The sequence below is a fragment of the Schistocerca nitens genome, chromosome 5 (genome assembly GCF_023898315.1).
Source record: "Schistocerca nitens isolate TAMUIC-IGC-003100 chromosome 5, iqSchNite1.1, whole genome shotgun sequence".
Lineage (NCBI taxonomy): Eukaryota > Metazoa > Arthropoda > Insecta > Orthoptera > Acrididae > Schistocerca > Schistocerca nitens.
The window spans coordinates 16,580,127-16,607,000 of NC_064618.1; the positions used below are offsets into that span (position 1 = coordinate 16,580,127).

The 26,874-nt window shown below is 39.5% G+C and overlaps 1 protein-coding gene across 7 annotated transcripts in view; it reads left to right on the top strand.

The window, feature by feature from the left end:
- LOC126260094 (kinectin-like) overlaps positions 1-26,874 on the top strand; it is a 353,744-nt gene that overhangs the window by 107,612 nt on the left and 219,258 nt on the right. For all 7 annotated transcript variants that reach the window (XM_049957313.1, XM_049957309.1, XM_049957310.1 and 4 more), the window contains 4 exons: positions 4,928-5,070; positions 14,840-15,118; positions 18,620-18,766; positions 19,801-20,028. In XM_049957313.1, coding sequence (XP_049813270.1) covers positions 4,928-5,070; positions 14,840-15,118; positions 18,620-18,766; positions 19,801-20,028 — 797 coding nt within the window. The remainder of the gene's footprint in view (positions 1-4,927; positions 5,071-14,839; positions 15,119-18,619; positions 18,767-19,800; positions 20,029-26,874) is intronic.

Below are 26,874 nucleotides of genomic sequence, written 5' to 3' on the forward strand. Positions count from 1 at the left end.
GCTGTTGATTGTGTATTAGAGCCTTTGCCATAAAAACTAGAGTAAACATAGCTGTTACCAAATTAACTAGTTAAAAGGTTGTGTTTCGTACAGTGATACAAGTTTTGGTGCATATAGCAGCATATGTGAATACTGTCTGCTAAGTGTGTTGCGAAGAGTCAGTAGCAAAGGAGCAATAAACTTAAACGTCTTGCCTGATGGGACTGTACATGAACAGCGAAAATGTAGTAAGCAGTAAACTTTTTTACATTCATCATTTTGGGGTTTCTCAGTGACAGAAAGTTTCGTCAAGAATTAAAATTGTGTGTAAAGTTTGTTGCAAGTCTCTCATTCTCAAGTACTGGGTAGTGTGCATAGTAGCTGTACATGATACATCACGTACATTATGTAACAAATAGTGTGGAAGTATGGAATAAACATGTGGAAGACTGTGTAAGCATTGTAGTCATTACTTTGTAAAGTAGCCAGTCTTCTTCCTCGAGGTTCGAGCTATGTTCTTATCAAATGCAATCGAAATCAATCGGGCGGGCTAGTAATAATAAATTTTAATGTGATGCAGCAGTTTTTCACGCATTCAGTGTTTTTGGCATCATATGTAGATATACAGGTACATTCATTACTATCTGCAAAATACATTGCAAATACTATCAGTATACCAAAGGAGAAGTAAATTAAAATGTCATGCCCGATGCATCATCGTATCGCGGGAGTAGACAAGAAAAAGTTTCGAAAAAGCTTAAATTTATGTGGAAAGTTTGTTGCGAGTTACTAAGTGCTCTCGTTCTCAAATATGGGTGAATAAAATGTGAGCATTCCCGTGTCATCGCCCCCACTAGTTTCATAGTTTGGTGTTTGTTACACTTACAGTGATTGTTTGTAAAACAGTGATGTGTGTACCAAGTTGAAATGCGGGCAAGCAGACAAAGTTTTCTTAAAACTTTAAATCATGATATCTTGTTTTTCTCTGTGATCCAATTCTGATGAACTAAAGTCTGTGTGTGCCCCAAATTATGCCCAAGTTTGCCCCAAATTATGCCCAAGTTACCTGCAAAAACTCCACTAATATTTGTCTAGCAGTTTTGGAGATTAGGGTCTTCATAAGACAAATAAGACAGGTTTACATATTTACTATTGGTATAGATTGAAACATTCTGTAAATGTTGTTATTGCATTCTAGGCAATTGTGCTATGTTAAATGTGAGAGCGAGAGCAAGTTAAATATAGAACCATTTATGAATTGCTCTCCATCTTGTAAAGATAAAATTTGCATATTGTCGATTAAAGAAAGGAATTAATAATTCGGTGCCCAATTTAATACTTCTTATTTCCTCTTACTCTACACACAATTATCTTGTCCACATTGTCAATATATTAAAGAGCAAGTACAAGCCAGACAACCCAATCTCGTCTCAAAAGCAGTAGCCTATTTACATGGTGCGGGAACTGACTGGAGCACTAAAAATCCGACATCTGTACTCGTATTTCTAGAATCAATATTATCGTGCTTACATAACCGAGCAGAAGAGGTATTGTGAAATAAGACCACTGAATGCCAGCTTTGGGGGCTGTGGGAACTTAGGCATCTACCTCTTGTGTCTTCTCAGGTATATATCCTTCGTTTCCTAGGTTGACCTAGGTCTGTCCTCCATTTCAGTTTGTAGTTCAGGATTTTCTTGGATAGTCTTTCATCCCATTGGTATTCACAGGTTATTTCCACCTACCTCAGCATTCAGTTAGCTCCTCATTAATAGGCTGTGCAATCGACTCGTCATAGATATTTTCAGTTCTAAGTAGATCTCCTCTAGTACAGCTCTTCACTCTCCTCAAGAATCTCTTATATGCTGCCTGTATTTGGCTCTTATCTGTGTATCTGATTCTTGCTTTTGTACGACAGTATAAAATTTGATTTTTGTGTTTTATAGTAATGTCTTATTTATCACAGCTAAAATGTAGACTCGAAAACCTTTCACAAAGCAAATGCACTAAAATTCACACATTTCAAAGAAGCAAGCCCTAATAATGGAAAATTTTTCCACAAGAATCTTATAAAAGTGGTAAAGATAAAAATACTAATATAGTAAAAATTCATGGTTACTATCCATGTAACAATGTCTTCCTAAAATGTGCTTAGACACCATTCGTCCAGCCAGAAAAATAAACTAAAATAAATTGGTGCATGTAGCCTGTACATATAGGCAGTGTCACAACAGCAGCCATTACCATGTGTGGGCTGTTAGGAGGCATGTTCAGAAAGTAAGTGTACTAGATTTTTACACTTTTTTTAGAAAAAGTACACTGAAAAAAAATTAAAAGATTTGTTGATACATTTGTTGACCTTTTCACCTTGTTTGCAATCCTATCCAATGCATGTGATAAGCTGTGGCACAAGTTACTTTATGCCCTCCTCAAAGAACTCTTCCACTAGCTCCTTCCCCCAATTCACAACAATTTTTTGCACCTGTTCATCTGTTGAAAATTTAAGTCCATTCATATGTTCCTTCAAGGAGGTGAAACTATTATAATCTGATGAGGCCAAGTCAAGTGAATACAGAGTGGTTCAAAATATCCCAACCAAACGAGTCAAAAAAGTGCCTCAGTTGCTCAAGCTGTGTGAGGATGTGTGTTGTCCTCTAACTAGTACTCTCATCAGGATTCTACCTTTTATTTTTAAAGCTTCTTTAGAGATTTTTTTTTAGGGTCCCACAGCATCGTTGTGCATGGCAATGTTCTCTGTGGCAGAAATTTGACAAAAATTATGCCTTTTGGGTCCCAAAACAATGAAACCATGATTTTTATCCCTGAAATTGTGGTTTCGAATTTTTGGCAATTGGGGAATTGGTGTGATGCCACTGTGATTACCATCTTTTTGTCTCGAGCATCTAATGAGCTACTCAAATTTTATCTCCACTCACAGAAGAGCTCAGAAAATCCTCGCCCTCCAATGAACGTCACTCAAGTAACTCACCAGTGCAATTTTTCTTCTGCTGATGTATCAACTGTTTTGGGACCCATCTTATGCACAGTTTCGGATATCCCAGTGTGTATCATGTAAGTGTGTTCTGGAGAGTTGTGGAAACATCACATAAATTTCATCCACTTTCAACATTCGTCCACTGTCTTCACAAACAGTTTTCTCAATATCTTTGCACTAATTCGTGAGCCAAAATGGAAGGTCTTCTACCTTGCTGTTCTTGTTGTATATTAAGGACTCTGCAGGCAATATTAATAGCAACCTTAGGATTCATGCAGATGATGCAGTTATCTGTAAAGAAGTACTATCTGAAAGCCTATATATCACTCTTTATTGTACATACTACTAAATCCAGGAAGGCCAAGTGCTTGTCATGTTTGAAACCATAAAATGGGATTAGCATAAACTGTGAAACAGAGAGAGAAATATTTTCTGGCACTCTGATGATGTAGGGGATTTTATTGCTGTCCAGGCAGTAGTCTGCAGCTGATCTATTGGAGTCTGCTATAAGGATAGCTTTTGCCTGTTGCCATCACTTCACCACTATTCTATTACTTAAAGAAGACCTGTAACATCTCATGGTATTAACACACCCTTACTACTCAGTACAAGTGGTATTCGACACTCCTTCCCAATTTTTATACAGAATTTTCTATTTCATTGTTTTGTGTCTGAGTTGGGACATCGTGTAGTGCTGTCCAAATATAGGAGAATGGAGTTGCACAGGGTTCTGTGCTGATAATGACCCTTGTTTTGATAGCAGGTTATGAGTTGTAAAGTCTGTGGTCTTGTTCGACAAGATCGCCGTCTAACAATCAGAGCAGTGTCTGAGTTAACAGGAGTTGACAAGGAAAATGTCGAACAAGTTTACCGATTTTTTTCAATGTTTGCATCAGTTTTTGCTGACAATGGTCTGCCAGTGCGAGTGTCATCACTGGTGTCTTCGCGGCCATCTTTAAATCGTTTAAACCACTCAAACACTTGTGTTCGCGATAAACAATCATCGCCGTACACTTGTTGTAACATTACAAACGTTTCACTTGCAGATTTTCCTAGTTTGAAACAAAATTTGATGTTAACACGCTGTTCTTTCTGTACACTCAACATTTTCCGACGCACAGACAAAACGTCAACTACTTAAAACAGACGCCACGGGCAGACTGAGTGCAGTAGACTGAGAGCAGTAGGCGGAGCGAGAGTCACGTGACAGGCCACGCGACTTTCAGCCTTATTGCATTCGTTTTATTGTTTCACCAGTACTAGTCCGGTTTTTTTCTAGCCACACCTCGTATAGGGGACTGCACAGTCAGTTTATAAAATCCATCATGGACTTCTTCCCCCTCCTTTTATTGCAAGGTATGAATTCCTCATGGGAGAAAAGATAGAAAGCATTACTACAAAAATTGTGACAGACTTATCTGATAAGGGAAGACAGTGAGAATGTAAAATACATTTCTGCTGCCATGGTTACAAATATATTGCTCCATAAAGGAATTTCAGAACTGATTCATTATGGTTTATTATCTCCTATGTTGTATGAATGTAATTCATAAGTTCTGGAACTACAGTTATTTTGCATTATCATCCCAAATGCACAGCAGTATCTTCATGTGCTGTCTCTCTTGTCACTTGGAATGTTTCTTGAAGCTTCACTGAATCACTATCCGAAGATGAAGGCACAAATGCTTCTACGGTCTGCTCAGTTATGTTATTTAAGAGTATGCACTGGAATAATATCTTACTTTTTACTTTGTGTCGTTCAGCCATATTTTTCAGAACTCCCTTCTCCCGTTCCCCCTCCTCCTCCCCCTCCCCTTCCCCCTCCCCCTCCCACCTTTTCTGTGTGTCCGTGCACTCTTTTATGCAGTCAGATTGATGAAACATTTTTCTTCATAGAAAGTTGTGTTGAAACTGTATTCATTTGCATTTTTTCCTTACAACACTGGTTTGTTGCAGATGGGGAAAATGAAACTGTAAATGTTAGTCTTCTGATGTCATTGTTACGTAAAGCAGAGCTGTCAAGGACTGAAGTTCAAGGAATGATTGAACTGCTCCTCAACAAACAAGGTTCAGGTGCTGCAAGCTCAGAATGGATTGAGGTGAGTGTGTATCAGTATTCAACAATCTGAAGACATACCATGCCATAAAATACACTTATTGAATAGCCCAACTTCTGTCCCAGTGGAACATCTAAACAGAGATATGAGTAAATAGAAACTGTTAATCATTGGAAGAATTCCTTTTTTATACTGATGGATAATAAATATTCTGTTGAAATTTCTGGATACATTTACACATATTTACTGTGAATCAACATTCTGCTCAGATAGCATCTCTGTATCCATGGTTGTAAAAAATACAGGGTGTTCATAATTAAATTCATAATTAAACTCTCAGTTTCAAAACACTGTAGAAAGAGGGCCACTGCTCAGAATGAGGTCAAATTTGAACAGCATATTATTGACACAGGGGGAAACTTCATGAAAAAAAAATCCCACCTCACTCCCCCTGCTTTGGGGTTTGACGTCCCTTTTTAAATTGTTTCCGTAGTGAGAGCCATGTGGGGAAGAACTCCCCTAACCACCGCCAGCGGGGTTCCTCTGCTCCCCACTCCTGCCCCCTTTACTTCCCCACTAGGTCGTCACCATGTGTAGCCATTCCATGTGGTCTGGCTATTATGTACTCATGTGGATGATCCAAATGACAACACAAGGCTCACAGTTCTAACACCTGAGCTGACACCAACTTGTGTATGCCTAGGAATGGTCACGTCTTTTTTCAGCTACGGAACTCCTGGCTATGATCACTGTGCTAGGTGGCCCTTGCTGCGGCTGGTTGGCACCCACAGTGTGAGCTCCTGATTGGAGTGAGTGGTACCAGGACTAATGCTCTGCACATGAAGCTTGTTCAGCTCCGTACTTTTGACACCTGTTCCGTGTTCGTCTTTTCAGACACGATCAGTCTTCTCTCTACTCCTACTTTTTGCTTCCTTGGCCTTCTCGTTTCTGTCCACACCCTGCAAGGGGGGGGTCACGCCCTATTACTTGGTTTGTTCCAGAACAGATGAGGAGAATTTCATTGCTAACAAACCGCTCTTTTGTGTAAAACATTTTGCAGATAAGTTTGGTGAAGTTCACTCACTTAGTAAGACGCAAACTGTTTCCCTACTGATGAAAATCTCTTCTGCCAGTCATTTGGCTTCTTGTCGTGCTTGCAAGTGCTTAGGAGACATTTCAGTAAGCATCCCTCCTCACCAGTCATTAAAATGACTAAAGCCATTATCTCCCGTAGGAACCTCCTCCTACAATCAGATGAGGAAATCTGGCACAGAGCAGCATTCATTTTGTGTGGTAAGTCCAGAGACGTCTTAAGGACAATCACATTGATACTGGTGCTTTCATCCTGGCTTTTGAGGGGGACATCACTGTTGTGATGTGAAGCTGTATATCCCACCTCCCATGTGCTGTTTCTGGTATCTCTGTTTTGGTCACATTGTGATGAGGTGAATCCTATTTGCAGTGACTGCAGCCACCCTGTCCATGTGGGGTGTCCTTACACCCCACCACCAAAGTGTGTAAATTGTTCTGGTCCACATTTCCCTCGCTTGCTGGACTGCCCCATCTATAAAAAGGAAAGGAAGATTCAGGAATTCAAAACTCTTTACTGTCTCTCCTACTTTGAGGCCCACAGAAATTTGACCATCTTTACCCAGTATCTTTAGTGTCTACCTTTTCTTCTCTTTGGTCCTTTCCTCTTCCTCTTTCCTCCTTATCTCCAACCTGTTCCCCTTCCCTCTCCTACTCCCTGGCATTTCCCATTCTTTCCCCTCATGGAGTCCACCTTCTCCTCGGCCAGAGAAGAAACCCCCATCCTCTGGCACACACTGGAGATGGGGCTTCCTCTAGCAGCTTCCCTCGCATCGTCTCCAGGACAGGAAACCTATTACTTCAAGTTAAGTGCGGGACTTGTGCTCTGTGGTCCTGAAGGCTACTTGTTCTCTTTTGGATCTTGATACTGATGTGACTTGCTTTCTTGCTGACCACACTTCCTCTTACCTTGAGGATGCGGAGGAGGAGAAGGATATGAAGAAGATGCGTACGTCTTGGGACGAGGCCCGCCACCCTCTCAATCAGGGTCCGATCTTGCACTCATTGGTGTCACTCTGTACTTACTGGTAATGGACACTAATTTGGCACAATGACTGATTCTGGACCATTCGACGTCCATCCAGTTTCTTGTACTACACTCAAACGGAACAGTAATGGCCTTGTCACCTTCCAGAATTGCAGTCTCTTCTTCCTCTCTACTCTGTAGCTTGTATTGTATTGCAGGAATCTCTTTTTGTGGATACTCACTCATTAACGCTTCAGTGTTTTCAAGCCTTCTGCCAGAGTATCCGGTGATGTCTGTTGGTATTGTTTGTATCTGGGTTCCTATTCAAACTGCGCTGGAAGCGGTGTTTGTTCGGGTCCATTTAGACCCTGTAGTAATGATCTGCAATCTTTATCTCACCCCCCTACCGGCTTCCTATTCTTCCTGCTCATCTTGCCTTCCTTAAACACCCCCCCCCCCTCTTGCTTCTCCTTGGGATTTTAATGCCTATAACCCTCTTAACCTCTGTGAGATGGTACTGCAATTACTGACTGGGTCAGGACTGTTGAAGACCTGTTGCCTTCTAAACTCTGGAGGCCCCAGACACTTAAGCGCGGTACTCAGCACTGTGTCAGTGACTGATCTTTCCATCTGTAGCCTGGGTTACTCCTCTTCGTTCAATAGGGTGTTCATGACAATTTGAAAGACAGCAATCTTTTCCGATTGTCATCTTTTCTCTGGTGTCACTCACCTGGACGCCCTCCCAGATGCGTCTTTACTGCTGCCATATGTGTCTTTACTGATGCAGATTGGGATGTATGTTCCTGGCTGCCATGGAAATTGCTCCACCAAACAACAACACTGATGAGACCATACAGTGTTTCATCCTTTCGACAGCTGCTTCACAGTGCCATCAACCTTGGGATCTCCCAAATGGAAGACAGCTCTTTGGTTAACCCCCAAAAGTGGTGTGGCTGTTACGGTCCATCATCATGCCCTCCAATGCTACAAATGGCATCACTCTCTCAACCACCTCTTGGCCTTTAAACAGCTTTGTGCCTGGGCCCTTTATCTATTAAGCACCAGAAACTGATTTGTTGTGAATGATATGTCATTGCCATAAGGCAGCACACTCCTTCTTTGTAGGTATGGGCAAAGATTAGGTGCTTTTTTGGCTGCCCTCATCCTACAGATTAGATTAGATTAGATTAGATTAATACTAGTTCCATGGATCATGAATACGATATTTCGTAATGATGTGGAACGAGTCGAATTTTCCAATACATGACATAATTAGGTTAATTTAACAACATACTTAAGTTAATATAACAACTTTATTTTTTGTGTTTTTTGTTTTTCTTTATTTTTTATTTTTATTTTTTTAATATTTTTTTCTTTTTTTTCTTAATTTATATCTAAAAATTCCTCTATGGAGTAGAAGGAGTTGTCATTCAGAAATTCTTTTAATTTCTTCTTAAATACTTGTTGGTTATCTGTCAGACTTTTGATACTATTTGGTAAGTGACCAAAGACTTTAGTGCCAGTATAATTCACCCCTTTCTGTGCCAAAGTTAGATTTAATCTTGAATAGTGAAGATCATCCTTTCTCCTAGTATTGTAGTTATGCACACTGCTATTACTTTTGAATTGGGTTTGGTTGTTAATAACAAATTTCATAAGAGAGTATATATACTGAGAAGCTACTGTGAATATCCCTAGATCCTTAAATAAATGTCTGCAGGATGATCTTGGGTGGACTCCAGCTATTATTCTGATTACACGCTTTTGTGCAATAAATACTTTATTCCTCAGTGATGAATTACCCCAAAATATGATGCCATATGAAAGCAATGAGTGAAAATAGGCGTAGTAAGCTAATTTACTAAGATGTTTATCACCAAAATTTGCAATGACCCTTATTGCATAAGTAGCTGAACTCAAACGTTTCAGCAGATCATCAATGTGTTTCTTCCAATTTAATCTCTCATCAATGGACACACCTAAAAATTTGGAATATTCTACCTTAGCTATATGCTTCTGATTAAGGTCTATATTTATTAATGGCGTCATACCATTCACTGTACGGAACTGTATGTACTGTGTCTTATCAAAATTCAGTGAGAGTCCGTTTACAAGGAACCACTTAGTAATTTTCTGAAAGACAGTATTGACAATTTCATCAGTTAATTCTTGTTTGTCAGGTGTGATTACTATACTTGTATCATCAGCAAAGAGAACTAACTTTGCCTCTTCATGAATATAGAATGGCAAGTCATTAATATATAATAAGAACAACAAAGGACCCAAGACTGACCCTTGTGGAACCCCATTCTTGATAGTTCCCCAGTTTGAGGAATGTGCTGATCTTTGCATGTTACAAGAACTACTTATTTCAACTTTCTGCACTCTTCCAGTTAGGTACGAATTAAACCATTTGTGCACTGTCCCACTCATGCCACAATACTTGAGCTTGTCTAGCAGAATTTCATGATTTACACAATCAAAAGCCTTTGAGAGATCACAAAAAATCCCAATGGGTGGTGTTCGGTTATTCAGATCATTCAAAATTTTACTGGTGAAAGCATATATGGCATTTTCTGTTGAAAAACCTTTCTGAAAACCAAACTGACATTTTGTTAGTACTTCATTTTTACAGATATGCGAAGCTACTCTTGAATACATTACTTTCTCAAAAATTTTGGATAAAGCTGTTAGAAGGGAGATTGGACGGTAATTGTTGACATCAGATCTATCCCCCTTTTTATGCAAAGGTATAACAATAGCATATTTCAGTCTATCAGGGAAAATGCCCTGTTCCAGAGAGCTATTACACAGGTGGCTGAGAATCTTACTTATCTGTTGAGAACAAGCTTTTAGTATTTTGCTGGAAATGCCATCAATTCCATGTGAGTTTTTGCTTTTAAGCAAGTTTATTATTTTCCTAATTTCAAAGGGAGAAGTGGGTGAGATTTCAATTGTATCAAATTGCATAGGTATGGCCTCTTCCATTAACAGCCTAGCATCTTCTAATGAACACCTGGATCCTACTATATCCACAACATTTAGAAAATGATTATTAAAAATATTTTCAACTTCTGACTTTTTGTTCGTAAAGTTTTCATTCAATTTGATGGTAATACTGTCTTCCTCTGCTCTTGGTTGACCTGTTTCTCTTTTAATAATATTCCAAATTGTTTTAATTTTATTATCAGAGTTGCTGATTTCAGACATGATACACATACTCCTGGATTTTTTAATAACTTTTCTTAATATAACACAGTAGTTTTTATAATTTTTGATAGTTTCTGGGTCACTACTCTTTCTTGCTGTCAGATACATTTCCCTTTTGCGGTTACAAGATATTTTTATACCCTTAGTAAGCCATGGTTTCTTACAAGGTTTCTTACGAGTATATTTAACTATTTTCTTGGGGAAGCAGTTTTCAAATGCATTTACAAAAATGTCATGAAATAAATTATATTTTAAATTGGCATCAGGTTCACGGTACACCTCATCCCAGTCTAACTGCTGTAGGCTTTCCCTGAAATTTGCAATTGTTAAATCGTTGACTGAACGTACCACTTTGGAGGACTGTTTAGTATTGCTGAATGGAGCTATGTCATATATTGTAACTAGCTGTGCACCATGATCAGAAAGACCATTCTCAACAGGCTGAGCATTTATCTGGTTAAACTTATCTTGGTCTATAAAGAAGTTATCTATCAAGTGTAATGTTTAGTGAGTGGGAATTCGCCAGTGCCCTTACTCTCTGCCCCAACATGGCTGATGGACCATACTGGGTGCACAGCCAGATGCTTCAGCACATGTCAGTGGCTAACCAACATCATATGCTTGCCCTTTTTAACCATCTCTGAAAAGAGGAGAAGTTCCCTTCCCAGCGTCGGGAAAGTGTCGTTACTCCAGTTCAAAATCTGGTAAACCAGCTCTTCAGTTTGACAGCTGTAGTCCAGTCAGTTTAACCAATGTCCTCTGCATGTTACTTGAACTTATAGGTGTTAGGGGATGATGCCTCAGCAGTTGACCTGGTTTTACAGTTTGTTTGTGAAGGGGTTTTGTAAGGTAGGCTGTTTCAGCTTTGTTGGCTCATTAAGGGGTTGGCAGGATGCACTGTTGCCTCCTCTACTCTGAACGGGCAGTGGCTGTCTGGGCTTGGTGATCTGCCCCAGCCCTTGCTGTACCTGCTCTTTTGCTCTTCTTCTCCCGTCTCATGTGTTCTATTTGACATGGTGTTCTTCCTCTGTTTTCTTGTGTTTCTCTCATCATGTCGGTGGTGTCACTAGTCTTTTCTGTGTATTGTTAGGATGGGTGCCTCTCCACCCTTCTTCCTTTTTCCTTTCTCTAACCTTTGTTGACCTTCGAGTAGACCTTGAAGTTTTCTTTCCTTGGGTTCACACACTAGGCCTTTGTTTGGTGTGTAGTTTTGTTGACTTGCCTGTTCCAGGTAGGAGGGACTTATGATCTCTAGTTTGGCCTCTTTAATCATTAAACCAACCAACCCCATTGCACTTCAGAACCATTTTCTCCAGATCTGTAGCAAACATCAGACTGGTGCCTTTTTTCATACCTTTGAGTGTCCAGAACTTCTGCAGAGCTACTGATGCACTGTAACTGTTCTTGTAAAAGAGCTTTACAAGCAGCGTGCTCCTTCACGGAGGCAGTTATGTTGGATGTCTCAAATGCAAACTGAGGAACAGCTTTGTGCAGACTCAATTGGTGTACATATTGTATACCTAACCCTTAACTACTACGGTCATTCACAGGATCACAATTACTTTTACTATGGAGGGGTCTCACAGACCGCATTTTTCTATTTTATATATCAAACCAGAATTTTGCTGAATATATATAGTTTCTTGACTTCCAGTCATTCATCACACTTCTAAGAAGCGGCTTTTGTAGAAATTTGATTTTTTTTAAACACTGCGGTATTTTAAACACTTCGACAATTAAATCAAAGAGAAATCTGGAGTATATTTTTATTTTATGAGTTACGAAAATAACAGCAAATAGTTAGCTCTCTACTCACACACAGATTTTCATCAGAGGCATTATATTACAAATTGGCAATATAACTAGGTGGAAAAATACGACATGACTTACGATAAATTGTGTGCGAAGTCATCTTTCAGTTTACGAGTCACTTTGCAATGTAGAGTGAATATTTTAGTCCATAAGTCTATGAATAGAAAAACTTTGCCACCATTTTACTTCTAAAATTAAAAGTAAAAACTAAATACTTGTTCTCATGTGACACTGAATCATACTTCAGTCAATTTACACCTGCAAACACTTCACGCAGACCTTCCTGGAACACTCCAAACAAATCGGAACACCACGCTGTTGACATGGTTACCTTGTTTTCCTTTTCAGACGAGGAGGGCGAAAGGTGCACGTTTTTCGAATTTCGAATTCTTCTTTCAGTGTCTGAGGCTCATCTTGCACGTGAAGACATCTGTCTGACATAACACACGTTGCACAGAAGGCCCAGCTTTCCCCGCCATGGAGAAACAGTAGCATGCAATAAAAACGCGTCACGCAAACACTATGGTACGTCTGTGAGACCTCTCAAGGCTAATAATTACGAAACAAAGAGCAGCAACAATGCAAGAATGCTGGCACATGTAGCTTGACAGCCAATAGGGAGGTACATGGAAGAGTCCATTTGGCTTTGCAGGGGTGTGAGAACTATCTCGACACACAAATTACTGGCGGTCTGAGAGACGGTCGATAGTAGTTAAGGGTTAAACAGGGCCATCTACTGGCCAAATTTTCATTAATTGTTTTTTCTTTTTTGTTCCATGACATTTCCTCCTGCATCAGTAATACTGTGTTCAAATTTGACATCATTCTGGGCAATGGTTCTCTTTCTACAGTATTTTGAAATGCAACTTAATTACGGACATCCTGTTTGAGATGGTGTATGTTTATGGAGAGATGTAATGATGTGTATTGTAAATTGCACAAATGTCTAAATACACAGTTGAGAAGATAGATAGACAATAAAACAAAGCAATGTCTTCAACACTTATACCAACAGGTAGCGCTGATTGTATTGTTAAGATTTCTTTTTACAATCTCTATCTGGCAAAGATGGGAACAGCAATGCATGTTGCATAAGAATGTGCAGTGGTGTAGACTTTGCATGACAAGCTCACCACCTTTTTTCTGCACTGGTGTGACATACCAAAGATAAAACATACAGACGTCTTTCAATTGCCTTCACAGAATTATGCTAGAAGTAAGGCACTCTCTCTTCAGATTTCTTGTAAATACTACTTCTCAAAGTCAATTATTCAGAAACAGTTTTAATCGCTTTTATTATTATTATACCGCCATGCAGTTTCAACCCAACGTAGGGGTCATCTTCTGGGCATTTACACCATTGGTCGACTGCTGGTGGGGTCACTCCTGTTACATAATGGCAGGAAATTGATTAATCATACTAATCGCTGCTTCATCTCCACAACCATGTTGTCCAAAAAACTTGTCAAAGTGGTATACATAATGCAGCCTTGTATATTGTGAAGTGATGAATACTTCAACAACGCGAGAGTGTGGGAATATGTTAAATGATTCGTAGTACTAAAGGCATGCACGTGCTGGAATACCTGTAAACAATGAAATCAGAATAGATGTTTTAGATAAAACAACCTACTGAAACAGTGTTTCAGTTCTTTATTTTGTAAGTATTCATGTCAAAGGCCAAGTCACTCTGTATTAAGGAAGACATTGTCTTCAGATTTTTCTTAAAATAAGGAGTTCAAGCTAATGTACTGAAATAAGTGAAGATGAAGATAATATATACTGTAACTTATCATAGGATTTGTATACTTTTATTGGAAAGACACCAAGTTTTCTACAAAATAAGATGATGATTCAGGGTAAAATGTAATGTAGAAGGAAAAAGTTGAAATCCAATACTCAGAAGTCATTATATGTAATTTCTTTTATAATTCCTATGAATTTGCTCTCTCTTCCTTCATGGTCTCACATTAATTGTCCTAATATATGTCTGCAATAGAACAAGTATTAAAATAATACTGGTAATTCAGGTGTTCACGACCGTATTAATAGTATCATCATGCATTTTGTTGAATCCTTATTTTTCATAAGCGCTGTTGCGTAACCTACCAGTGTTCCATTTGAAATCTTACGAAGAATAAATATAATATTGTGAATAAATTAAAAAGATTTAAAAGTGTACTAATTATTAGTGTACATTGAACAGTTAGATCAATGATTGATTCCAACAGGTACAGGTACAGGCTCTGAGCACTATGGGACTCAACATCTTAGGTCATAAGTCCCCTAGAACTTAGAACTACTTAAACCTAACTAACCTAAGGACATCACACACACCCATGCCCGAGGCAGGATTCGAACCTGCGACCGTAGCAGTCCCGCGGTTCCGGACTGCAGCGCCAGAACCGCTAGACCACCGCGGCCGGCTTGATTCCAACACAAATCCCACATGTGGGTCAAGTTATTGAAACTTTATGGCAGATTAAAACAATGTACCACAGTGAAACTCGAAAGAGAAAGCTAGATAGTTTCAAAACTTCTGGATTGTCATAAGATTTTGGGAGTTTCTCTTGAACTGACTGTAGTGCAACCTCAATTTATAATGAGATATTATGACTGGAGTGTAAAATGACTAACTTATGACCTTATTATCTGTGTAGCTGAAAATGTGTTAAGACTCTTTCCCTTAATCCTCCCACAGGCATCAGTGATGTCAAATATTTTTGTTCGCAGGGAAGGCAAGATCCTGTAGTCAAATTGAAAAAACAGCTAGCAGAGAAGGAAAAAGCCCTTGCTGAAGAGCAGGAGGCTTCCTTAGCATTCCAGAATAAACTTAAGGAGGTGCGTTCTGAATATAATGCAGAACGTTCACGACTTAACCACAGCTGCAGGCAGCTGGAGGAGGCTTTGGTAGCCAAGCAGAATGAGTCCCAGGCACTAGCTGCACGTTTGCAGCACACACACGACACAGCTGTTGCAGAAAAGCAGCAGATGTCGCAACAACTCCAGCAGGTATGTACAATGCCCTGCATTTTTAGTTTTCTTTGAATGTGTGTTAGATTCTTTTTTAATACCTGTTTCTGTTTCAGTATAGTGAAGAATTAAATGTGAACTTCTGTTTTTTGCAGGATTGAAATTGTTGAATTTTTTTAGTAGTGAATAGTTTCTTCTTATCAAACTACATTTGCTCGGGTTCATTTGTAATAAAGTAGAGAACTGATGTTGCTGCAAGGTCTTTTCTGATGTAATAATGTTTTCACTGTGGTAGAATGATAAAATAATGGCATCTTGTCAATCTGTTGGATTCCAGAAGGTTGGAAGAGAGATAATAAACATGAGAATTCTCATATGTTGGATTTGTGCTAGCTTGGAAGCAATTCAGCGTCGGTGTGATAAATAAGTAACTCGGACACTGAAGAAACATATTTAATTATACCTAAAGTAACGTAATCTTAGGATTTCGTCCATGTTGGTGAAAAACGCAAAAAAATTCAGCTGATCATTATAGAAAAAAATAACTTGGTCTTCAGCTGTATTAATTGATGTAAGAAAATTATTTCTGATTGATTTAGTATCTAATACCATTAATTATCATACACTTAGTTACATCCCTAGTTCACAAACTGTAGCTAGGACTAGTACCAGTCTTTTATAATGTGTGAACAAAATATATACATCATATGTTAAACCTTATTTGTCCACCTCACTTTTATTTGTCAGCTGTATGATGGAGCAATAGATAAATGTCATGATTTCCAACATTAATAGGATTAAAAATTAAAAACTGTGCTGCCACAGCTGTTGATACTTTGATATTCAAGATATATGTAAACCAGCAGCTCAGTTGCTGTTAAGAAATAGTTCTTCCGTGCCATTTACATTTGTTGAACAACTTCAAGCGTCCTGAATTTTGATGTAATTACAAATATACATTAGTTACAAATAACTATTGTTATGCTGCAAGACTATCTTATGTTTATGACCTCACAGAATGCTTTGGTACAAATGAAAACAGTTTTAATTAGCATGTAGTTTTGTACTAAGCCTCATGATAGATCAAAGAGTGTAAATGCCACTGAAACACTATGCATGAAACCTATCTACAAGCAAGTGACACCACTTAGCGCTCATGTACATAGCGGAAAACTAACATGGTCTAGCAGTGCTACTCAACAGGAAAACAAACAGTATGGTTGATATTATTTGACACAGTTCAGATTGTGTAATAGAATATTTTGATTTGCAAGTACTTCTAAATTAGTTCAAAGTACAAAAAAGCAACTTATAATCTGCTAGTACAGAAGAAATTACATACAAAAGAGTAGAGCAATAGTAAAATTGCATCAATAGATCTTACAAAGACACTGTTGTCAGTAATAAGAAACATCAAGAAATTTCATTAAAAAAAATGTTAACTGATGAGCATGAAATGACACTTGTTACTCAAGCAGGAATATAGAAAACAATAATCTGATACAAACATAGGAAGTGAATTTATGATCATTTGTGTAATATAACTTACATTGCATTAAATTAAAACATGTTACTTCATAATGTCAAATGTATAAACAAGCAAAGAAAGATCACAAAAGTGACTTGCTGTTATCTCTTCCTTCTATATATTCTCCCAGGTATTTAAATTTGTCCTCCTCTTTCATGATGCCATCTGGGGTGTCCTGATCACCAGTGGTATTCATTTTCTTTGTCTAGTGGGAGATGATGATAAATCCACCACTTCTGGTTACCTTAGGTTGTCAAGTTGTTTCTTTGTATTCTCTTCCATCTCACTCAATATTACTGTCAACCTTTTTGTCCTCCAGATGTGTCTTTTGGTATTCCCATTTCCTGTTTATTTCTTTCCAATGCCTGATCATCATGTTCAGTGTTATGCTCAAAGAAATCTGCGACACTCCAGCTCTCCATTGGACACTCTTTCAGTAGTGCTCGTCTGAATCTTGCCCTTTTCTTTCTGTACATCAGAGTTTACATATCTGTTCTTCAGGATCATTTCAAGAACCTTTTTGTCGAAGTCAGATGGCTGCATGAATTGCGTGAAGGTTACTAAGATCTCTATGTTCTTTAAGACCCTGCATTCTGTCAGATGTTTGTGGATACAGGTCTGTTCTGTACATCTTCATCTGTTCCTAAAGTCTGTCTGATAGTCTCCAAGAGTATTTTCTGTTTTCCTGCACTCTTCATGATGAATTCAGAAGCATGTTACATTTGACCTTTAGTGGTAATATTCCTTAAAGGTTTTTTGTATATACTTCTTGTCCCTTTCTTATGTACTGTATTAGCACTATTTTAATGTTGCTCCATCCTTCAAATAGCTTCCTTGTCCCCAATGCCTTGCAAGTAAACATGGACAGCCAGAATAAAGTTTTCACTCTGCAGTGGAGTGTGTGCTAATATGAAACTTCCTTGCATATTAAATATGTGTGCTAGACCTAGACCCAGACTCGAACTTGGGACCTTTAAATTTCACATGCAAGTGCTCTACTGACTGAGCTACCCAAGCACAAGTCACGACCTGTCCTCACAGGTTTACTTCCACCAATACCTAATCTCCTACCTTCCAAACTTCACAGAAGCTCTCCTTCAGATCTGGAAGGTGTAAATGAGGTACTGGTGGAAGTAAAGCTGTGAGGACAAGTCATGAGTCATGATTGGGTAGCTCAGTCGGTAGAGCACTTGCCCACGAAAGGGAAAGGTCCCAAGTTCCAGTCTCGGTCCAGCACACAGTTTTAATCTGCCAAGAAGTTTCAAGCTTGGTCATGTTGTTTGCTTTCTTGTTGCTCCCCATTATCATCTTGACTGTTATCCCATCTTCTCCAGACGTCTAATTATTCTTTAGGTTGCTAATGACCTGTGAGGCCTTATTCATGGTTGGAGGTTCACAGTTAAGCAGATCGTAAAAGTGCTCTACAAGTATCCTACAGTTTCTCTTTGCAATAATAACCAGTTATCCTTTCTTATGTCTTATGAAACAGGTCTTTGTTCCTGTAACCTGTAGGCTGTTTCTAAATTTACTAAAAAAAAAAGAAAAAAAAAACTACAGTTGTTTTTCCAAAATTTGTCCTTCATCTCGGCCAGTTCCTGCTTCATCCTTTGTTCTAGTTCATCTTTTATTTCTGGCCGCTTTCATCATCACTCCCAGAAAAATCTCCCATTCTTCTGCATTCTCGTTACTCCAGTCTCTGCAGGTGCCCTATGGCTTCCTCACTGTTCTTTTTCCACCACCAGTGCTTATTTTTTGCTTTCCACATAATTCAGTCATAACTAAAGTTCAGCTTTGTCTTCACCTTCATTGTGTAACTACATTGCTTCCTTACATTTGTCTTGGTTACATCGTAATTTGTCTTTCTCCATCCAGTTTTGGGTTGCCCTGTTTGATAAAGAACTTTTTTTCCAATGAATTAGTAGCATTTTGAACTTTTAAATCTACAAATTTTCAATATTAATCTTCCTATTTTCCTGAAAAATATTTCACTAATTATGTTGTACATTTTACAGCTACAGTCGAAGTTAAACGAGGAGCGATTAACAGTGAGAAAGCTGCAGGAAGAACAAGCAAAGTCTCAAAGTGTACAGGATCAATTACTGAATCAGCATCAGCAGTACGAAATGCACATCAGCCGTTTGACAGAGCAGCAACAAGAGGTGTAGTATTAATTAATTTTTGTTGTTGTTTGTGCTTAAAAGCTGTTTACTTATGAATAAGATTTTAAAATTTCTATGAATACATTTTCTGAACTGAATTTCAAAAACTACGCCTGATGTTTATTTTGGAGGAGCCAGTGGTGGGAGGGGGGGGGGGCACCACATACTATAACTTCATTGCTGTTCAGGTCCAGGATCTGTTTGATATCTTTTCATCTTAAATATTCTTGGTGACTTTAATTCTTAATATTAGTAAAGTTGCACCATTAATTCTTCTGCAGACTAAGGGAGCTATCAATACGATAATTTTAAGATCTCATTTAACTGCGGTCACTTGGTAAGGATGAATTTATTCATTCCTTTATTGAGAATAAGAATATATTCCTGCCAAAACCCACTGTGTTACATTACTGTATAGGATATCAGAAATCTCTTAACAAGGGTAAGGTTTTGAAGTAATTCGCCATACATTTTGAGGTAAGTTTATCTCACCACCCTTCACTTGTTACACAGACTAGATGAATAAACAAGAAGAATTAATTACACTCAGATTTGTACCAGTTTTTCTCATCATGCCTATATGAAGCTGGCAGAACATAGTTTTTGCTTGAGGCGGTGTACATTGTAGGACCTCACAATTCAGCAAAGAAGAGTACAACTTGTTCTGAAAGCCGCCACCCCATTCTGAAAAAAGAATGTTATTTGCTGCAAGAGTGATTTCTGAAGGAATGAATTTTATTGGTTGATAGAAAATTGAGGTTTTCAGATGTCTACAGTGCCTGTTGTTTGCATACACATTTACTATGAGTTGTCATTGATCTGCGGCTTTAGAGAGCTGAGGCACTCAGTAACTGAGTAGCATATTATCAGTAATAGCTTGAACCCATATCTTAATAACATGTTGCAGAGGAATTATGTGAAACAGCTGTATTTGTTTATATTGATGACCTTGGTTTACATCTGTGACATGTGATAGTTAATTGTCGAGTTTGTTTCTCTTTCTGATTCTTTTATTTTGTTCCTCCTTTTTACAGTCCGAAACAGCCTACAAATCACAGATTGCACAGCTCCATGCGCAGCTGCAGGAGGCAGCAAATGTTAATGCAGAGTTTCAGGCTCAGCATGAAGAAAAAATTGCTGAAAATAAGATGCTTATGGATAGGATAGCATGTTCTGAAGGACAAGTACTTCACCTCGAACAGCAGCTGGCCCATTTCAAAGAGGCAGCTGATCATTCTCAAGAGATCAGTTGCCAGCTTGAGGTATGGGTTCTCTCTTTTTCTTAGTAAATATTTGGTGAGTGGTAGAAAGGTAATATAAGTAAGACTGAATTCACATTAGGCTAACACATGCTGCGTCTTGGAGTTAAGACTACTATTTTAAAAATACGATTGTGAGGTTGTTATGACAACAAAAACTGATTTGCATTGCGAAAAGATGAAAACTGTGTTAATGTCATTCACAAGCTCCAGTATGTGGCAGGGAAGAACATTGGGTTCATATTTTCATGATCAGATGAATGACAATCAAGTTAGTGTCGCTGGCTGCATGTGCTCACACTGCACAAATCTCGGCAAGAAATTTTTTTGGGGTCACGGCTGAATCCTTACATGTAAGAGCTCAGACTATACAGTACATATAGTATTAACGAAACTAAATCTTATAGAGTTGACCATCTCTGAATATATGTTGGTGACACACCAGTTTGATAAAAAATTGCTGAAACTGTTCATTACTGCAGATCTGTCAATTATCTCTTCAGTTCAGGGATGATAGTGCCCTTGTAACAGTGGAAATGTGCAAACCAATAAACCCAAATGTTTCAGAGATTGGAAGAATATCAGTCCTATTCAATTACGTGCGAATGAAAATTGCTACACTTAGTTACCCAAAAGCACCTTCAATTATGTGCAGTAGCAGAAACATGAATTCATCAGTCATGTAAGAAATGGTGCAATTCCTTCTCCTCTACAAGCAAACCAACATTTGCTCAGGTCCTTCATCAGCCATTTGCATCCACTTACAGATAAAAGGCCACCTCCACTCTACTTAGTGCACTATGGTTCCCACCTGGACACACACGTCACCCCTGCATGCTTTGTCATCATGCACCTTGCTTCCAGACACTTCCTGATCATCTCTGAGTCCAGTAAAGAATTTGATTGGTCCACCTACCAACCATGAGCCTGTTCACAACTGGCATGGCATTTTCAACTTAATTTTTTTCAGTGATCAGCTTGTTTTTTCTCCTGCCTCTTCTGAAAATTCTCAGCATGCATCGTGCCATTGCCCACTGAGCAACTCTGCCATTGAATGTTTCTCATACTAGAACTCAAAAAAATTGAAACTGATAATACACACAGCTGGTAAGCTTTTGTTCGAGTTTTGGAAATTTTGTAGTTTTCCAGGCCATTTCAGTATTGTATTTTTCTCTTCTTGTTCATTTAGCTGCACTAAATACATAAACTAAACTGTTTCTCTAATTTCATCATTAACTAAAGAACCCAGCAAAGCTTTTCAGTTGCTAATATGTCTGGGAATTTGATATAAATCCTAATCTGGGGTATCCCTTGGAATTGTCAGGACATAATTATTTGTTACTCGTTGAAACTTTGCAAACTTTGAAGTTATGGAACGCGAAATTATTATAAATCAAACACAAATGGATGAAGTCTCCTTTGTGTTTGTTTTTGGTTTTTATTGTTTTAAATGCTTTTTTTTAGCTTTTTGTACAACATATAATGTACATCTACATCTACATCTACATCTATACTCCGCGAGCCACCTTACGGTGTGTGGCGGAGGGTACTTATTGTACCACTATCTGATCCCCCCTTCCCTGTTCCATTCATGAATTGTGCGTGGGAAGAACGACTGCTTGTAAGTCTCCGTATTTGCTCTAATTTCTCGGATCTTTTCGTTGTGATCATTACGCGAGATATATGTGGGCGGTAGTAATAGGTTGCCCATCTCTTCCCGGAATGTGCTCTCTCGTAATTTCGATAATAAACCTCTCCGTATTGCGTAACGCCTTTCTTGAAGTGTCCGCCACTGGAGCTTGTTCAGCATCTCCGTAACGCTCTCGCGCTGACTAAATGTCCCCATGACGAATCGCGCTGCTTTTCGCTGGATCATGTCTATCTCTTCTATTAATCCAACCTGGTAAGGGTCCCATACTGATGAGCAATACTCAAGAATCGGACAAACAAGCGTTTTGTAAGCTACTTCTTTCGTCGATGAGTCACATTTTCTTAGAATTTTTCCTATGAATCTCAACCTGGCGCCTGCTTTTCCCACTATTTGTTTTATGTGATCATTCCACTTCAGATCGCTCCGGATAGTAACTCCTAAGTATTTTACGGTCGTTACCACTTCCAATGATTTACCACCTATGGCATAATCGTACTGGAATGGATTTCTGCCCCTATGTATGCGCATTATATTACATTTATCTACGTTTAGGGAAAGCTGCCAGCTGTCGCACCATTCATTAATCCTCTGCAGGTCTTCCTGGAGTACGTACGAGTCTTCTGATGTTGCTACTTTCTTGTAGACAACCGTGTCATCTGCAAATAGCCTCACGGAGCTACCGATGTTGTCAACTAAGTCATTTATGTATATTGTAAACAATAAAGGTCCTATCACGCTTCCTTGCGGTACTCCCGAAATTACCTCTACATCTGCAGATTTTGAACCGTTAAGAATGACATGTTGTGTTCTTTCTTCTAGGAAATCCTGAATCCAATCACAAACCTGGTCCGATATTCCGTAAGCTTGTATTTTTTTCACTAAACGTAAGGGCGGAACCGTATCAAATGCCTTCCTGAAGTCCAGGAATACGGCATCAATCTGCTCGCCAGTGTCTACGGCACTGTGAATTTCTTGGACAAATTGGGCGAGCTGAGTTTCACATGATCTCTGTTTGCGGAATCCATGTTGGTTATGATGAAGGAGATTTGTATTATCTAAGAACGTCATAATACGAGAACATAAAACATGTTCCATTATTCTACAACAGATTGACGTAAGCGAAATAGGCCTATAATTATTCGCATCTGATTTATGACCCTTCTTGAAAATGGGAACGACCTGCGCTTTCTTCCAGTCGCTAGGTACTTTACATTCTTCCAGAGATCTACGATAAATTGCTGATAGAAAGGGGGCAAGTTCTTTAGCATAATCACTGTAGAATCTTACGGGTATCTCGTCTGGTCCGGATGCTTTTCCGCTACTAAGTGATAGCAGTTGTTTTTCAATTCCGATATCGTTTATTTCAATATTTTCCATTTTGGCGTCCGTGCGACGGCTGAAGTCAGGGACCGTGTTACGATTTTCCGCAGTGAAACAGTTTCGGAACACTGGATTCAGTATTTCTGCCTTTCTTCGGTCGTCCTCTGTTTCGGTGCCATCGTGGTCAACGAGTGACTGAATAGGGGATTTAGATCCGCTTACCGATTTTACATATGACCAAAACTTTTTAGGGTTCTTGTTTAGATTGTTTGCCAATGTTTTATGTTCGAATTCGTTGAATGCTTCTCTCATTGCTCTCTTTACGCTCTTTTTCGCTTCGTTCAGCTTTTCCTTATCAGCTATGTTTCGACTACTCTTAAACCTATGATGAAGCTTTCTTTGTTTCCGTAGTACCTTTCGTACATGATTGTTATACCACGGTGGATCTTTCCCCTCGCTTTGGACCTTAGTCGGTACGAACTTATCTAAGGCGTACTGGACGATGTTTCTGAATTTTTTCCATTTTTGTTCCACATCCTCTTCCTCAGAAATGAACGTTTGATGGTGGTCACTCAGATATTCTGTGATTTGTGCGCTATCACTCTTGTTAAGCAAATATATTTTCCTTCCTTTCTTGGCATTTCTTATTACACTTGTAGTCATTGATGCAACCACTGACTTATGATCACTGATACCCTCTTCTACATTCACGGAGTCGAAAAGTTCTGGTCTATTTGTTGCTATGAGGTCTAAAACGTTAGCTTCACGAGTTGGTTCTCTAACTATCTGCTCGAAGTAATTCTCGGACAAGGCAGTCAGGATAATGTCACAAGAGTCTCTGTCCCTGGCTCCAGTTCTGATTGTGTGACTATCCCATTCTATACCTGGTAGATTGAAGTCTCCCCCTATTACAATAGTACGATCACGAAACTTCTTCACGACGTTCTGCAGGTTCTCTCTGAGGCGCTCAACTACTACGCTTGCTGATGCAGGTGGTCTATAGAAGCATCCGACTATCATATTTGACCCACCTTTGATACTTAACTTAACCCAGATTATTTCACATTCGCATTCGCTAATAACTTCACTGGATATTATTGAATTCTTTACTGCTATAAATACTCCTCCACCATTGGCTTTTATCCTATCCTTGCGGTATATATTCCATTCTGTGTCTAGGATTTCGTTACTGTTCACTTCCAGTTTTAACCAACTTTCCGTTCCTAATACTATATGCGCACTATTTCCTTCAATAAGCGATACTAATTCAGGAACCTTGCCCTGGATACTCCTGCAGTTTACCAATATTACGTTAACTTTTCCTGTTTTTGGTCTCTGAGTACGGACGTTCTTTATCAACGATGCTGATGTTCTCTCTGGTAAGCCGTCAGGTATTTTATCGTTTCGCCCAAGGGGGGGTCCCTCTAACCTAAAAAACCCCCGTGTGCACGCCACACGTACTCTGCTACCCTAGTAGCTGCTTCCGGTGTGTAGTGCACGCCTGACCTGTCTAGGGGGGCCCTACAGTTCTCCACCCAATAACGGAGGTCGATGAATTTGCAACCATTATAGTCGCAGAGTCGTCTGAGCCTCTGGTTTAGACCCTCCACACGGCTCCAAACCAGAGGACCGCGATCGACTCTGGGCACTATGCTGCAGATATTAAGCTCAGCTTGCACTCCGCGTGCGATGCTGGTTGTCTTCACCAAATCAGCCAGCCGCCGGAAGGAACCAAGGATGGCCTCAGAACCCAAGCGGCAGGCGTCATTCGTTCCGACATGTGCTACTATCTGCAGCCGGTCACACCCAGTGCGTTCAATAGCTGCCGGAAGGGCCTCCTCCACATTACGGACGAGACCCCCCGGCAAGCACACAGAGTGCACACTGGCATTCTTCCCCGACCTACCCGCTATTTTCCTGAGGGGCTCCATAACCCGCCTAACGTTGGAGCTCCCTATAACTAATAGGCCCGCCCTCTGTGACTGTCGGGACCTTGCCGGAGAATCGGCCACTGGCCCAACAGGCGAGGCATCCTGTGGTGGCTCGGAAACGATGTCATCACCACTAGGAAGCACCCCGTACCTGTTGGAAACGGGTAAGGCAGCTGCCACGCGGCCAGATCCCACCTTCGCCTTTCGGCCAGGCACGCGCGAGCCCACCACTGTCCGCCATTCACCCTGGAGTGATGGCTGACCGGTAAGATGCTCACTGCCGGAAGACGCAGCGACATCAGGGGTTCCATGTGATTCCAAGGCCACCGAAGTAGGCATAGGTCTCACCACAGTTGCCCCAACGCCACTACGAGCCGACGCCTGTGCCTCGAGCTCGATGAGCCTAACAGACAAAGCCTCCACCTGCCCCCGAAGAGTGGCCAATTCTCCTTGCGTCCGCTCACAACAACCACAGTCCCTACACATGACTATGTTTACCCTACTCTATACGGTGACAAATTCCCAAGATAATCTTCTGATGAGCTACTCTGATAATCAAGAAACACTCACTGAAATACGAGACGCGAAAACTACGCTAGGTTTTCCCAGAAAAACTATTTAAAAGCTAAGCGCAGCAAATAAGTACAAAATAAATTTCTCTCCTAACGATCAAGAACTGTTAGTTTCTATGCAGAGCAGATAAACACAAATAGAATCCCTTCCTTAGTGGAAGGTCGTAAACAAAATGCAAAATAAACGCTTTATACAAACAGTACTCGCTGCTGCTGGTGCTCTCGCTCTGGCTGTCACAAGACATCTGAATTTACAACAATTATCATGTTTTGGATACTATGTGGTAAGAGTATGAACAAGGTTTCTCAACCATCAGCTTCTGAACTGGCATCATATAACTGACTGTGCGAAAAACACTCTGACCGTAAATCATTTCCAATGTATTTTAGTGTCTGAGAATGCGTATATCATTTGGGATCATCGCTATACAGCATAAGAGAGAGACCTGTTCAGCTGCTGGATTTGTGAGAATAGTTGCATCAGTGACATTACATTGTGTAGTTTCAGTGGACAATTCAGTTCACTTAGTAGCATACTCACTGTAAGCTGATAAGCTGTAAATATAACTTCTTAATATACCAGTTTTCAGTTAAAAACAACTGCAAGGAAGAAAACAAATCCAAACATTTTCACAGTACAGCATGGCATTTTCTTCCTGCAGTAGGTTTTAATAGAAAACCTGTACATTGTTGTTTAAAAAAAATATAGCCTATGTCCATTTGAATCTTTATTGGAGTATTTTGTTAAGACTTGAAGCAGATCGGTCAAGAACTTTAAAACATTTTTTTAACTATGTTTCTGCTTTATATGTCAGTATAATTTTCTTTTCAATGTGTTGATTATACAGTAGTTTAGTCCTACTGCAATTGATTTTCAGTCCTACTTTCACATTTGCTATACTAAGATATTTGTTTAGTTGTTAGAATTCATCTGTACAGACTGTACAGTGGAGGGTCATTCAGGTACTTTCAATTTCCCAGTGCATGGAAGTATATTACCTGCAGCATTGTCAATGAATAGATGTTTCAGTATACTAAGCTTCTTGCTTCTCATGGGTTGTTACTACAGATTTATGTAAAACTGAATGGAAAGCTTTTCCACAATCTCGGACAAACTGCCAGTTCATATTTATTGCTCTGTCACACAATTTTGTTCTTGATGTGCAAACTGTCCCTACCCAAAAACATATGTATTGTTAAAACAAACATGGAGGGGAAAAAAAAAGAGCTTCAACACCAAGATGATTATTTTGACGCCCTGCCAGGCAATTCCGAGCAAGCTCTACGTAAAATAAAAGCCTACTGAAGATGCTGCAACTGCAGTGAAGCGTGTTTGGGTTAAAAAAAAAAATGTGTTTTGCTAAAGGCGGACCCT